The 15268-nt window shown below is 35.6% G+C and overlaps 1 protein-coding gene and 1 pseudogene across 1 annotated transcript in view; both read left to right on the top strand.

Moving 5' to 3' along the window:
- Window positions 1-2067: 2067 nt before the first annotated feature.
- LOC148844662 (calcium-transporting ATPase 12, plasma membrane-type-like) lies at window positions 2068-6578 on the top strand (annotated as a pseudogene).
- Window positions 6579-9306: 2728 nt separating this feature from the next.
- GSL10 (glucan synthase-like 10) overlaps window positions 9307-15268 on the top strand; it is a 123321-nt gene continuing 117359 nt past the window's right edge. The window contains exons 1-4 of the mRNA XM_088954511.1: window positions 9307-9528; window positions 10130-10334; window positions 14323-14420; window positions 14930-15093. Coding sequence (XP_088810637.1) covers window positions 10133-10334; window positions 14323-14420; window positions 14930-15093 — 464 coding nt within the window. The 5' untranslated portion in view covers window positions 9307-9528; window positions 10130-10132. The remainder of the gene's footprint in view (window positions 9529-10129; window positions 10335-14322; window positions 14421-14929; window positions 15094-15268) is intronic.

Here is a 15268-nt window from a genome sequence, read left to right as displayed (position 1 = left end):
CATTATCTTCTACCTTCAAATCTGAAATACATTCTTGTCCAGTTATTTCTTTGCTTTCAGTTATTGTTTCCCTCTATCATATTTCATGCTTTTGATCTCTTTCTCTTTTAAGGCAACCGGTTCAATCTCAAAGTAGAAGATAATGAACAATGTCTTTTTTTAAGGGTAGTTTTGACATTTTTAACAAATAACTGACGGTTGGTTAACGGTAGAGACCAACTTGACACTTTTTGAAAGTTTAGGTACTGCAGTGACACGCTTGAAAGTTCGGGTACCAACTTGACACTACACCTAAAGTTTAGGATACTAAAGTGGAATTTTCCCTTTTTTAAATTAAGGAATAGATTGAAGCAATGAGATCCATTATTCACATATCTATTTATAATAGGAATGCAAATACTTTCTAGGCTCATGGAGAAAACTGAGAAGACAGAGGGACTCAAGGGATTCAAAATAAGTCAAAAAGGAACACCCATTACACATTTACTCTTTGCTGATGATCATATGATAATGTGCAATGCAGAACCAAATCAAGTGAAAAAAATAAGGGATATTCTTAAGACATTTGAAGAACTTACAGGACAAAAAAAATAAACAAAATAAAATCAAGTGCTCAATTTAGTAAGGGAGTGCATAAAAGGAAAAGATAACTGTTGTTAAAGCTCCTTGAAATTAAACAAATGAAAATAGGAGAGAAAAGTACTGTGGAACAAAAATTCAGTTTGGAAACTCAACCAAGAAATTTGAGGGAGGATATAATAAGGAAAATGGAAACTAGGCTCTCGATGTGGCAAGCAAAACTCATGTCTCAAGCTGGGAGGACAAGTATGGTAAAAGCTGTCCTCCAAGTTACTCCTACACAAACAATGGGGAATTCCTTGCTACAAAAACTGAATCTCGGATGGAGAAATTACAAAGAAACTTCTGGTGGGGGGATACAGATACAAATAAAAAAATAAAAAAATCACCCATACAATACATTGGGATGGGATATTTGTAGAGAAAAAAGATGGTGGCGTAGGATTCAAGAGAATCAAGGAGTTTAATAAAACTCTATTCATGAACAAAGTCTGGCACCTATTAACTAACCAAAAGCGCTTGTGGGTGAAGGTGATAAAAGGAAAAATACTTAAGACTCAGTTTGGAAGGAGTACAAATACAAATATGTAGAGTGCAAAACCTTGTATTTTGTATGTATTTTTACTGTACATATTTGTATTTGTACTCCTTCCAACTGAGCCTAAAGAAATAAATCCATCTTCACAGTGAAAAAGAAGTATGATTCTCTCTGGTGGACGCAGGTAGTTACTGTAATAAATCAGATAAAAAGATACCTAATTTGGCAAATCAAGGATGGCTCATTTGTGTTCATTTCAGACCCTTGGGTCCCAAGAGAGTGGAGTTCCTATTCTTAAAGAGAATACACAGATGGCAGACCAAATCAGAATGGTAAGTGAGTTGTTGAATGAAGATGGCTCCTGGAATCTTTAGTTGGTTGGCCAATTGTTGGGTGCATATCTCCCAAACAATAATATCTTCGAATATTTCCCATGATATGCTGCTTAGGAAAAAATCCAAGAAAGCAGTATATGATGTGAAATTGGGATATAAAGTTTTCACAGAGCACCTCCCCTCCTAGACAGGGCAGAGTGTGGACTTGGAAATTATTTTGGCATACCAAAACTCTCATGAGATTTCAAAAATCTTTATGTGGAAAGTTTGGTGGAATGAGATACTCACCAAAGAAAGGTTTCATTTTCTTCCAAACGCAGAGAAATATTGTGTTATGTGCCGCTTTGAAACTGAATCTTGGCAGCATCTATTTTTCCACTGTCCTTATGCCAGAGCAATTTGGACCATAGCACAAATTGGTACAAACCCTAAGGAGCTACAGGACATGCAACTGAGCTTATTTGTAACTAAATGGTTTACAATGAAATTGGGGTCTTATTCCTTATCCTTCTAGATTAAATATGGGACATGAAAAATGCAAAAATACATAACCAAGAGGTCCTTCACCCAAGACAGCTCCTTGATAGAGCCTACTCGTACTTGTGGAGAACAAACATGGAAACCAAGATGCAGTCCAAACTCAACCTGGATCTTATTCAGTCTACAAATAATTATGTAGTATATGTTGATGGCTCATATTCTCCAGTTACAGATATGACAGCTACAGGAGTAGTGATACTGAAAAATAATTGTACTATGTTGATAGCTAGCCAAAGAGTTCAAGCAACTGGAAGTCTTCAGGCAGAATGGTGGGCTCTCCATGACGGTTTGAGGATAGCAAGCAGAAGAAGAATCAGAACTCTAGTAGTATTTTCTAACTGCTCTGAGGTAGTAGATTGTTGCAAGCATGAAGCATATGTAAGCTGGGATGTTAATTAAGGCGATGAAGGAAACCACTCTATCCTTTTTGCTACTCTATAGTTATCTATTATATATGTAGAAATCTAAACTCTTCTTCTCATGAACTAGCCTATAATGCATATAAATATTATATAATAGTAGATGAAAACAGTGGCAGCCAGTGTACTAATGATGCTCAAATAAATGAATTTTAGTGCTTTCTGGTTTTTTGGGGAAAAAAAGAAAGAAAGTACTGTCTGATTTTCTTCCTGCATCAATACCGAAAAAAAAAAGTTTTGTTCCTACCTGTTGAAGCTATGTGTTCATTAAATTCCTTGAAACCATGACCATGACCATTTACAATGCACAAGAAGAACATGGATTTGTTCCCCTTAACGTGCAAAAGACCCTTTAAGAAAACCACACAAAAGATGGCGCTTCGCGTATGTTGCTATCTATTCCTCGCGGGTTCTGGTTTCTCTTGCCAAAGAGATGGCAAGAACGGAGGACTTCTCATTAGAATCACACATTCACACGCTTCCTATCATACTCCACAATTGATTTCATTTCAAGTTTGTTCAATATTGATCAGAGAATCCTCATCCAGATTGTAAAGAATAAGGAGACTTGAGCCATCTAACACGGTTTGGAGGAGTTGAATCAATAACCACTACTCTTCATAGTAACATGGAGATTGGAATCCGTGGTGATGCAAATCAAAAGATGTCGCCCTCCGACATGGAGTCTACAGTTCCAACACAAATAGGGTGTCAACGGTATTCAAAAATCCGATTTTAAATTCGATATTCAATATAATCGAATTGAATTTAGATCATTCGAATATCTGATCGGTCAAATTCGGATATTCTATTCTTACCAAATAGTTAATCGGATTCGAATTTGAATGACATGATTCGATTCGATAAATATCTGAATTCGATTGAGTATTTAATTCTTATATACAATATATAAGGTATTTTATATAATTTATATATAATAATTAAGTTATATAAATAATTTATATATTTATATACTTTATATCAATAAAATATTTATTTTATACATTTATTAATTATCTAAAATAGTTAATTAATCGAATTCAAATAAAAATTTTGAATATTTAATTGGATTTGAATTCGGATATTAATTTTCAATATTCGTCGGAGATCGAATCGATTTCGGATATCAGATTTTCTAATTGGATTCAAATTCGGATATTGCCTGATCTGATTCAAATTCGATCTGCTTACACCCCTACATACAACAAGCCACTTATGAAAGGTTTGCTTCATTATGTATTGTTAGCTTCAAGGTTCTTAAAACCGAACCAGTTAAGGGTCTGGTTCCCAAGTCAAATGGTCCAATCGTTTGAATTGAACAAACGGCCCATTCTGACAAAAAAAATAAAAAACGGCCAAAATGTTGAACAGTTCAACCACACAAGTCAGCACTTTGTTGACCAAATCAACGATTTTTGGGAAATAATGGTTCTGGGGTAAAATGGAACCAATCATCCCGATTTTTCCGATCAGACCATCCAAACCAATTTTGAAAACCAAGGTTAGCTTTGAAAGATAGCACAATTATTATTCTGTTGAGTTGTGCCACACTATCGCTTGGGTTTGGCATCAAAGAACAGGGGCTGAAATAGGGATGGTACGATGGTGGGAGTATCTTTCCCGTTGTCCTTATAGTTGTTATTGGTTGACTGAATATCAACAAATAGAATAAAAAATAAATAAACTAAATGATACATGAGAGCCCATTGCCATGGACATCCTCTTCTTGCTTTTGATTTCAAGTCAAGCAAAATATTTCCAAAATTAGGTTGATCAGTTTTTCAGTCCAACTTCTTGTTTGTATTTGTAAACTACACTTTTCTCTTTATGGATTTTTTAACATGAGCTGATGGTTTGCATTATTTTGCAAAAATTTCTTGTATTTCTCAATGAAGCCTTTTGCATACTCTAGTACTAAACTAGAGAGGATAGAGTTAATTCTCATTCTCTCACTATCTTCTCTCATTTTTTCCAATAATGATTCGATGGGTAAGAGTAAAACAAATAGGGGGTATTTTCTATTAGAAGATAACTAAAAAGAAAGACCTTATCCACCTATTTAGTAGGTAGTTCTCCCCATTAAGGAACTCCTACTATAACAACTTATAAGAATCAACCACCTCTCCTACTAGTTCAACCACTCTCCACTTATCTTCGTCTACCTAAATCTAACTTTAAATTTAAAAATAGGATAAAGATAAGTGGGTGAGAGATTTTAAGGTCTTATGGTTTTCACTTAAACCAAATGAAAGTTTTTATAAAGAACCCCCATGACCACAATGATGGGCCAAGAATTTATGAGCCCCACACTCTAACAATCTCTCACTTGGCCCAAGTATGGTCAACAACGAAGGATGCAGCTTGATTAGAGCTCATGGTGATTCTCAAACACACTTAAGTAATTACTTATGTAAACTCATATCATGGCAGTCTCTCCTAAAAGTGGAGTTTCCATCCATGCATCATGGCGATTACACTTGTAACCCTCAGTGTAATGGATTATATATGTATATCGGTTCTAGCTATGTTCTTGTGCCTGTCTATAATAATATGCATGCATTAGACAATTGCGGGACTACAAGAATGGGAGATTCAATTATTGGCACGTGTCATCATGTTGAGTCTGTCAAAGAATTGATAATTCCCATGTTTTTAACATGGCTCATAAACACATTAGGAGATAACCCCTTAGTCATCGAACTCACAATCATAAGTTTAGTTCTTATATGCTTGATTATAATTTTCCGTTCTTACACTTTGTCCCTCACTGCTAAGTACTTTAAATCAATATATTTACTTTGACTACTACTCTTGTTGTCCTTTGAAAAGAATACAGCCTGAGAATTATCGCTGAACAAGTTTATCGGTTTATTCATAGTTGAGCACTAAGGCACCGAGTCCTATATAAAATTCTTCAACCAAATTGCATGAGTCGTGGCATCATGACATCCTATGAATTCTGCTTTCATCGTGGAAGATGCTCTAAGTTTTTGCTTGGTACTTTTCCACGACACCGCTCCTTCCTCAATCAGAATTGCATATCCTTATGTCGATGCTTACCGTCAGGGCACCCAGCGAAATCTGAGTCCGTAAAACCAAACAGTTGTTGCTTATACCACAAGTAATTTCAGGAATTCAAGACAATTCGAGAAGTTGTCGAGCATTAGCAACGACATAAAGGTTAATGTCATAAGAGACGGCCGGAGGCAACATATCTCCATCTTTGACGTTGTTGTGGGAGATGTGGTGTGTCGTCTAAAGATTGGTGATCAAATTCCAGCATATGGTTTGTTCTTGGCTGACCATTCATTGCAGATAGACGAGTCAAGCATGGCTAGAGAGAGTGATTATATGTTGATTTAGATGGCAGTAAAAACCCGTTCTTGCTCTTTGGTACCAAGGTAGCAGATGGATATGGCCGCATGGTCATCACTTCTGTTGGCATGAATACATCATGGGGTGAGATGATGAGCTCTGTTAATCATGAGTTTATCAGTTCAATGGTAGCAAGACAAAATTTAATGATGTTATATATGAACGCAATGTTGCGTATCATTGTTGACGTTATTACCATTGTAATGGTGGCAATTCCAAAAGGTTTGCCATTGGCCGTCATATTGACTCTTGCTTATTCTATGAAAATAATGATTTTTTATCAGGCCATGCCGGTGTGAAACTCTCGGCTTGTGAGACAATGGGTCGGCCACCACCATCTGCACTGATAAAACAGACACATTCACTATGAACCAAATGACTATAATTGAGTTTTGGGTTGGCTTAGTAGCCATGAGGAATTATGCCTCCTCTAGTTTTGCTTCAACCATACTTGAATTACTCTATCAAGGAGTTGGGTTGAACACCACTGGTGGCATATATAAACCCAGTATTGTAGAAGCACCACCTGAGTTTTCTGCAGGAAGTCTAACTGAGAGAGCTCTTCTGTCATGGACCATGTTAGAATTGGGCATGGATATGGAGGAATTATAGAAGACTTGTATCGTTATCCGTGTTGAAGCCTTTAATTTTGAAAAGAAACAAAGTGACATTTCAATGAAGAAGAAGGACGAGGAGACAATCCATGCTTATTGGAAGGAAGCGGCTGAGATGATATTATCAATGTGTTCAAATTATTATGAGCATACATGCGCTATAAAAAGACTTGGATGAAGATCAAATTATGAAAATCAAGAAAAACATTCAAAGTCATGGCAGCTAAAAGCCTCAGCTGCATTGCTTTTTAATTCCCACAAATAAATCACAGAGGAGGAGATAAAATCTAGGGAGAATGACGGTTCAGCCCAGGGTCAGAATTTGTAGGCTCAAGGTGCTGTTGGGATAGGAGCCAGTTCGGAATTGATGTCAGTTCACAGGCGGGCATTGGTGCATAGAATGTGGGTTATTGATCTTTTAAATGTTTATAGCTCTGCAGTGAAAATCAGAAATCTGCATTGGGCAAATCTGTACTTCTCCTTAAAATCTAATAGTAACAGAAGATGGCTAGACATTTTTGGGGCCTTAGTGGGCCTAAAGGACCCATGTCAGCCAGGAGCAAAACACATTGTAGAAACTTTTAGAAATGATAGAATCAGTGTCAAAATGATCACTGGAGACAATATTTTCACAGCCAAGGTTATTATACTTAATCCAACATTCAATTAAGATCACATAGAGTCCGTGAAAAGTTGGATAGATGCTTGGCTTCTCAAATGTGGCTTCAGAGGTTCCCGAAGGACACTATGGACTAAGCATCAACAATGTGAGCAAATTATTAGGAAAGCTTGGGAAGAGAAAGCTACAATGAATGCAACACATGAAGCAATCTATATATATAAAAGAAAATTTAAGGCATAAAAAAACTTTGGCTTCACACAAGAAATACTTCATCATTTAGAATTTGAAATGGGAAAAAAAATTGAAACTTCCAACCTATACCCTATGAACTATGAAACTTTAAATAAGTTGCAAAGGGAACATAATCAATGATTGTTAAGGGAAGAACAACTGTAGAGGCTGAAATCAAGAGAAATTTGGTTGAAAGAAGGGGATTAAAATATAATGTAATTTCATCAAATGATAAATCAGAGGAGAAGAATGAACTACTACGACCGAGGAGACTAAAGGTTTAAATGGGACATCCCTTAACATAGAGGAAGAACCTAAAGCTTTCATAGAGTTAGTTGAACACATTGGGGGTGAAGAGGTACCCTCAGCAATGATTGGCATCAACTCCTTGCCTTTACCACAAATATCATAAGAGCAAAAACGGATTTTCTTAACTCCACCAACTTTTGAGAAAGTTTGGGAAGTTGTCAAGGACATGAAACCCCCCACTCATCACTTGGACCAGACGGATTTTTTCCATTTTTTATGAGTTAATCTTACAAGTGTTTACATCAGGCCAGTTTCCCAAGGGATCGAAATGCACCAACATATTTTATATCCAAAAACAAATGAATGCATAATCTGTAGGACAATTTAGACCTGTTGTTGCAATGTGTTGTACAAACTACAAAATCTTAGCTTAGTGCTTGGTGATAAAATTCCATAATATAATACTGAGTTTAGTATTAAAAATCAAGCAGCTTTTATTAAGGATCGACAAAGTATTGATAACATAAATACAGAGTACTGGATCAAGAGCTCATTCACAAAATGAAGAGACACAAGAAAGGGGAAGGGTGGATTGCCATCAAGATAGATCTGTCAAATGCTCATGATTGATTAAGAGTTTCGTAATTGATACCCTAAGAGGAATGGAGTTTTCATCTTACTTGTATGAATTCATAGCATAATGCATCTTCACTCCTACATTATTTGTAAAGCTGGAAGGACCACAATGATAAAATAAAAGCAATAGCTTAGGCTTTACTAGTGTACACAATGTCACCAACTTAAATTCCTAAAAAGGTTCTTCATGAGTTGGAATAGATGCAAAGGCAATAGAAATTATACAATATGTTAGCACCTGATTTTTGCTTGGTCTGTCGTCGTTCGAGTCTCTAATTCACCTCAACCACCCAATCAGACCCTTTTAACCTCTCTAAAACACCCAAAAACCCTAAAAATCCAAAAGTCACCCCAAAAGCCCTCAAATCCAGTGTTAAACCTGCTTGATACCTATCCGATGACCTCGGTCGACCCTCATTTACACCTTAACCATTAGATTAGACACTAACGCCAGGCCTATGACCTTCAAAAACACCTATTTATAAAATTTCAACTCAAGATTCCCCCGTTTATCCTCTCATCAAACGAAAATTCAATTTCGACTTCTCTCATTAGCCTAAACATTAAGAACCCAGATTACCTTGATTTTACACACCTGGACCAATCAAGCCACACCACTAGATTCCAGACACACCAAAACACCTGCCCACGAATTTTCAACCCCAAATTTCCCTATTTACCCTTCCATCAAACCAAGATTCCGCTCTAAAACATCCCATTGACCCAAGTCCTACGATCTTGACTTTCTGGGACCGATGAGACCTCGTCATCACATCCCAGACACCCCCAAATACCCACCTATAAAATTTCAGCCCCAAACACCTCCATTTACCCTTGATCACACAAAGATTATGTTTCGAGACTCCAAATTGATTGGATTCCAAATCTGCCCGACCCGGGCCCAATTGGCTTAATATAACCTTAAAGTCACCTCAGATTATCCAAAAATCCTATCCCATGAAATTTCACCGAAAACTGTCTTTGTTTGTCCCTTCATCGCACAAAAATTCGATTTCGAAGCCCTAAATTAACCAAATCAAACCCTTTCTAGATCTGTCCAATCCGGGCCTACTCGGGCCAATCTAACCCTACCAATCAACCCATAATATCCAAAAACCCCACCCCATGAAATTTCATTAAAAAACTACCCATGTTTACGTTACTGCCTTGCAAGAACCGGCAGTAGTCGGTAAACAGTCAGCAGATTCAACACTCTTCTTCCTTTTCCGCGTCGTGAAAGTTGAAACCCCTTTTCAGTTTTCAGCCTCATCGTGCTGATATTCTGATGTCAAGCTCTCGGGACGGCTTAGACATCGTGATTTCTCTAATCCTCTCGAGTTTCAACAGAACTGCTTGATAGAGATAAACTCGTTTCATTTCTTTGCTTCTGGTAATTTTCCTTTATTTTGTTTTTTTATTGAAATTTCTATCTGTTGAACCTGCTAGAGCTGTCTGATCTCCTTTTCGTGTACGAACTCGTCCTCATTCGGTAGAATATAAGTTCGACTTGGACCTTACGAGCTTAGAGGTTTATGGTCTTGCTTCAGAACTCGAACCTCATCTTGTTTGCACCTTTTGCTTTGTTTTGGTGAATGTATACGCCAAAGCTTTGAATACATCAACCGTTCTGTTACTTGTGGTGGATTTACTTTTGTTTTGCGCTCACAGGTGTTATGTTATCTTCCGCCCCAACCATTTTTTTGATGAATTTCCTCTTACCATTTTCTATCATAACAGGCTTCAGATCCATATTTTGTTTTTTTTTTTTATTTGTTTTGAAGTTTTTCTTCTGATTTATCTTATCAGCGGAGTGTGCAAAATTGCTTCTTTTTGTTCATTTGAAAGCTTAATTTCTTAAGGTGTCTATTAAGGCTATACTGGTAAAATCATTGTTTAACTCCCATCTCCTTCAGCTTGGGTTTATACTGGTAAAATCATTGCTCATTCTATACCTCTCTTAATACGGGTTTATATGTTTTGCTTTCATTTAGAAAATGCCTCAAGTAGAAGAGCTTTGGGAACGGTTGGTGGACGCAGCACTAAGGAGGGGTCGCCTTGGGGCTGATGCATTTGGGCAGCCGGTTAGCGGAATTGCCGGCAATGTTCCATCTTCTCTTGAGAACAGCAGGAATATAGATGCAATATTAAGAGCCGCAGATGAAATTCAAGATGAAGATCCCAATATCTCTAGAATCCGTGAGTTCATAATGATCCTCTTCTTCCCAAGCCGCCCCCCCCCCCCCCAAAAAAAAAAAGTAAAAGAAAAATAAAAAAGAAAAAAGAAAGAAAGAAGAAAAAAGGAGAAAGAGTAAACTATTTTCTGGTACTATGTTTAGTGCATGCATTTATGTTTGTTACTTTTAGTTTTTCCTTGGGAAGTTGGGCTACACATTCGACTTAGTTTATTCAGGTCCAAAGAATGCATGGTCATCGGCAGGTTCAAGTTGCTTTTACGATGCAATTCTGTAGAAATGCAATCAAAGTTACAATTTGTATTACCACTTCTTCCCTACCATTGTGCTATCGACAATGAGTGCCATTGTGACATAAAGGTGACCAGATAATACTCAAAAAGTATAATATGGCACCGTTTTGCCAAAGTCAATCAAATGAATTAGACCTAGCTTCTTTTAGGAACTGAAGATTTTTGAAGATTTATTTGATGTCCTTGTAGTATTAAATTCTTTATTCATCTTCTTTGGCTTGCACACAGCATCATGTCAAAGAGACTAGCTAATGGAAGTAGGGAACATTGCATCAGAGAAATCATGGACTATTTACAATATCTAGTCAAAACTTGGAACCTATTTGGGGTTGTTTCTATTTTATTGAAAAAACCATGAGGAGATAGGCATTAGTAAGTGAGAGAGGGATTATTGAAAAAACCATGGGATTATTTTTATTTTTATTTGTATTTCCAAATATAAGAAACAAAATAATAGGAGATTAGTAAGTGAGAGAGGGTCTCATTAGAAGCCTTACATAGTACACACACATGAGGAGATAAGCATTTGTTTGGCCTTCTTTTCTGTAGCACATCACAGGTTTTTACCTTCCCAAGGAACACTTCTGAACAAAGAGCCTGTACTTTGGAAGGGATTGGTTTGCAGCAAATTTATCTCATAGGGAAGTTCACCCCCAAATTTCCAGAATGGGTAAGCATGTTAAGAAATGAGGCACAAAAAAACAAGCCACTAGGGCTGGATGCCAGATTCTATTATCAGAGGCATTTTGGTCCAAGAAAACATTCTCCAAATTTGAATGTAGGAGGAGGGAATCAAAATTCATCATCTCTCAAACCCCTTTTGAATCCAAGGTCCCAATTTAACTCAAGTTCTGAAAAACACTAAACCTGACAATAGGTTCAACCTTAAGGTTTGACAAGGAGTAGGGTTTAGGAAACTGCGATTTAAGGGTTTGGTCCCCAAGCCAAAGGTCTTCCTAGAATGAAACCTTGTTTCCACACCCAACATCAAGACAAATGAATTTAAGAAAGGTAGGCAATACCTCAAAAATTGCTTTCCAAGGGTAGTTTGAAGTTGCATCAGAAGCTAGTTTTGCATCCCAACCATTGTCTACTACACCATGAATGCTTCCAATGACGTTATGCCACAATCTATCTTCCTCTCTTGGCTCATAAGAAGTCCCTTATTATTTTTTTCTATCTGTCTTGCTATTTTTGCCGGGATCCTAAAAGTAGACAAGAAGTAAGTCGGAAAATTTGCTAATGTGGATTTAACGGAAGTGATTCTTCCCCCCATGGAGATGTGATTCCTCTTTCACATGACCAACTTTTTGGTAAATCTCTCTACAATTTGTTTCCAGAAACTCTCCACCTAGTATTTCATCCAAGGTTTGTATGTCAACTTCTTCCATGTTAATTCCTGCCACAAAACTCTTTCCTCAATTGACTTTTAGCTTTGAGATCCATTGGAAAGTGTTAACTAAGGTTTTCAAGTCCCTCAAACTGTTAAACCACTATTGTTGTTGTCACACAACAAGTAATAGGTAGCCTAAGTGCAAGGTTTAAAATGTCGATGTCGATGGAAATGTCGCTTACCAGAATATGGGACATATGTCGGAAATATCGAGGGGAAATATTGTAAAAATTAGAGACATTGTGGAAATATTATGAAATATGTGGAAATATGCAAAGATATTTCGTGAAATGATAAAAGAAGCATTAATACATATTTCTAGACTATTATCTTATTCCCAACCTTTATATAAAGCTAAGAAACTAAGATCAATAACAAATTAGTAAATGGCGATTTACTGATTTATTATGCATTTTGATGTTTTTACAAGGTTATATAATATTTTCTTTTCTTACTTTTAGTTCTGATTTATTATAAATTCTAATATATTTATTTCACACTAGTAAATAGAAATACATTTATTCTGATTTTTAATTATTAAAGTTATAATACATTATGTTTTATTATAAATTTAATAAACTGATTCCCTTTTTGTAGTATTAAGATTATGATAAATTCTGATTTCTTATAAAACGTAATGAATTTATTATGATTTTTAATACTAAATTTATAATAAATTATGATTTAGTATAAAATTTATTAAATTTATTCTGATTTTTTATATTAAATGTAGAATATGGTTTATTATAAAATTTAATAAAAATTTTCTGATTTTAATAAATATTTTAAAAAATACTAACTAGTTAATATTTTATTACTTGAAAAATATTTTATGTTTTATATTATAAAGTAATTAATTTATTCTTTTGTTTTTATATTTTGTTAATTCTTTTTATAAATATTTTATTTGAAATAACAAATAGAAATATTAATGGAATAATCTATATTAATATACTGTATTGTATTATTATAATATACTAATATATTATATTTTTAATGTACATTAGTTGACATAATAGGAAAAACTGTATTTTTTTTGGTTATTTGGACCGATTTGGTCGACATTTCCGAAATATAGGAAATGCCGACCGACATAATGTAATTTTTATATTACCATCCATTTTCATGTCGGTGAGCCTCGACATTGACATATGTCGGGCGACATTAGCGACATTTGAAACCATGCCTAAGTGTTAAATTTCAAGCAATACCATTTTGGACCCCCTTAAGATCTTAACCATGCCAAAATAACAGGCAAGTTGACCCTCAGAGAAATGTGAAAGGCTGTTGAACATGTGGATTGAATCTTTTCTTACCCATAGTCCATGGATAAACCAAGTAATGGAAGGCATTATCTGTTAATGGATCATAGTACTTAGGTGGATTTTGCTCTACTTTGGCCACAGAAAATCTTTTATGTTTAAAAAAGATTAGGATTGTGGTTATTGATAAAAAAGATTAGGATTGTGGTCATTCACCTTTCTGTGCCCTAATAGCAGTGGCCCTTGGACCAGTAGTTCTTTTTTTTTTTTTTTGGATAATTAAAGTAGTTCTTACACACACAGATATATATATATATATATATATATATATATTTATTTATTTATTTATTTATTTATTCTTTTGATGTGTAAACTCTATAGTTCCTTGAGTTTATATTAGTTTATGTTGTCTGAAAACTTTTGCGTCATAGTGACATTGTAGCTACTAGCAATAGATGTAATTAATAAAGTGGTTCCTGCTTCAGTCATTGGAGAGGCTGAGTAATTGGGCAAAATTGTTATGCAGCTGTAAGTTGGTTTTGTTCTTTGGGTGTAAGGCTTTATTCAGGTTTGGTGGTTTGGTTTTGAGGATTGGGTGGACAGGCAGTAGGTTTGTTGAGTTAGAGGGTTAGTCTTAATTTTGTTTGTAATCTTTGGGTTTTTCTGTGGACTTTGGGGTTTAGTCCAGGTTTGGCTTTTGGAATTTCATGTTTGGAGTTTAGAGGGGGAGGATGGGTGTTGGTTCTGCTTTTTATCTCCCCTTTATTGTGGGTGATTCCTTAACATTTATTGTAATCTGTTCTTCTCTTTCTTAATAAATTTTATTTTTTATTTACTACCACAAAAAGATGGAATTAATAAAGGTTAAAGACTTAAATTTTGTTTTTAATTTTTTTTTGATAATTAAATTTGTTTATAATTATAGGTAGTGCTGTTGAAGCAACTACTAAATTTAACAGCAAATTCTAATTTAGTGTGGTTTGCTTTTATTTAAGTCATTTGATCACTCCTTAATTTCTTGTTCTGCTGTTCTGTTTGGTGCAGTGTGTGAGCATGCATACTCGTTGGCACAAAATTTGGACCCTAACAGTGAGGGCAGAGGGGTGTTACAGTTCAAGACTGGTTTAATGTCTGTTATCAGGGTATGTTTTTGCTTTTGCAACTTGCAAGTGGAATGTTTGGTTTTGTACCCTATGGCTGCTGAACATATTTTCTTTGATCTGATGAATATATTTCAGCAGATCTATTTGAATTACTTCCGACAATATTATCCTTCACTATGTTTTGGAGTAGAGTAGGGTTGGAGCTCTAACCTTTTTGTCAGTGTAGCCAAGCGACTAGGCAATCTAGGAGTTTTGGACTGCCTAGGCAGCGCTTAGGTGATATGTAAATTAAAGAACTAAATTTTTGGCTGGTAATCTTGAATATCATATTTATGGGGAAATGAAAGGTTAAGACATAAAATGAGGCATATATTAAGAGGTATGAAGGGAGTATGAAAATTTAGGTGTTGCCTAGTCAGTGCCCTGATTTCACTGCTTTTTGTTTATCTGTTATGGGTATTTTTTTTGATCTGCTATCTGTTATGGGTGTTTAAAAAATTATTTTGTCTCTTTTTCTGTAACATTGGCTTTCTTGGGTGAAATTTCAGCAAAAGCTTGCAAAGAAGGAGGGTGGTGGCATAGATAGGAGTCAGGACATTGCTCGCTTACAGGATTTCTACAAACAATACAGGGAGAAACATAAGGTGGATGAGTTGCGTGAGGATGAAATGAAACTAAGAGAGTCGGGTCCTTTCAGTGGTAACCTTGGAGAGTATGTCTCTTCACTGGAAAACAATTTGAAAGCAATAATTTAGATAAATCTTCTTTATTTCCATTTCTACCCTTCCCTCCTCTTGCCCACCCCACCCCACCCCACTCAATGTGTTTCTTTTGTTGATCTCTTTTAACCTTTGTCATGCCTTTCGTCCTATTTTTAGTGGATATTT

The sequence above is a fragment of the Nelumbo lutea genome, chromosome 7 (assembly GCF_056320005.1).
Source record: "Nelumbo lutea isolate HS-2025 chromosome 7, American lotus-T2T, whole genome shotgun sequence".
NCBI classification, from domain to species: Eukaryota; Viridiplantae; Streptophyta; class Magnoliopsida; order Proteales; family Nelumbonaceae; genus Nelumbo; species Nelumbo lutea.
Note: the sequence above shows the minus strand (reverse complement) of the source record. Positions and strands in the feature narration are given on the sequence as shown.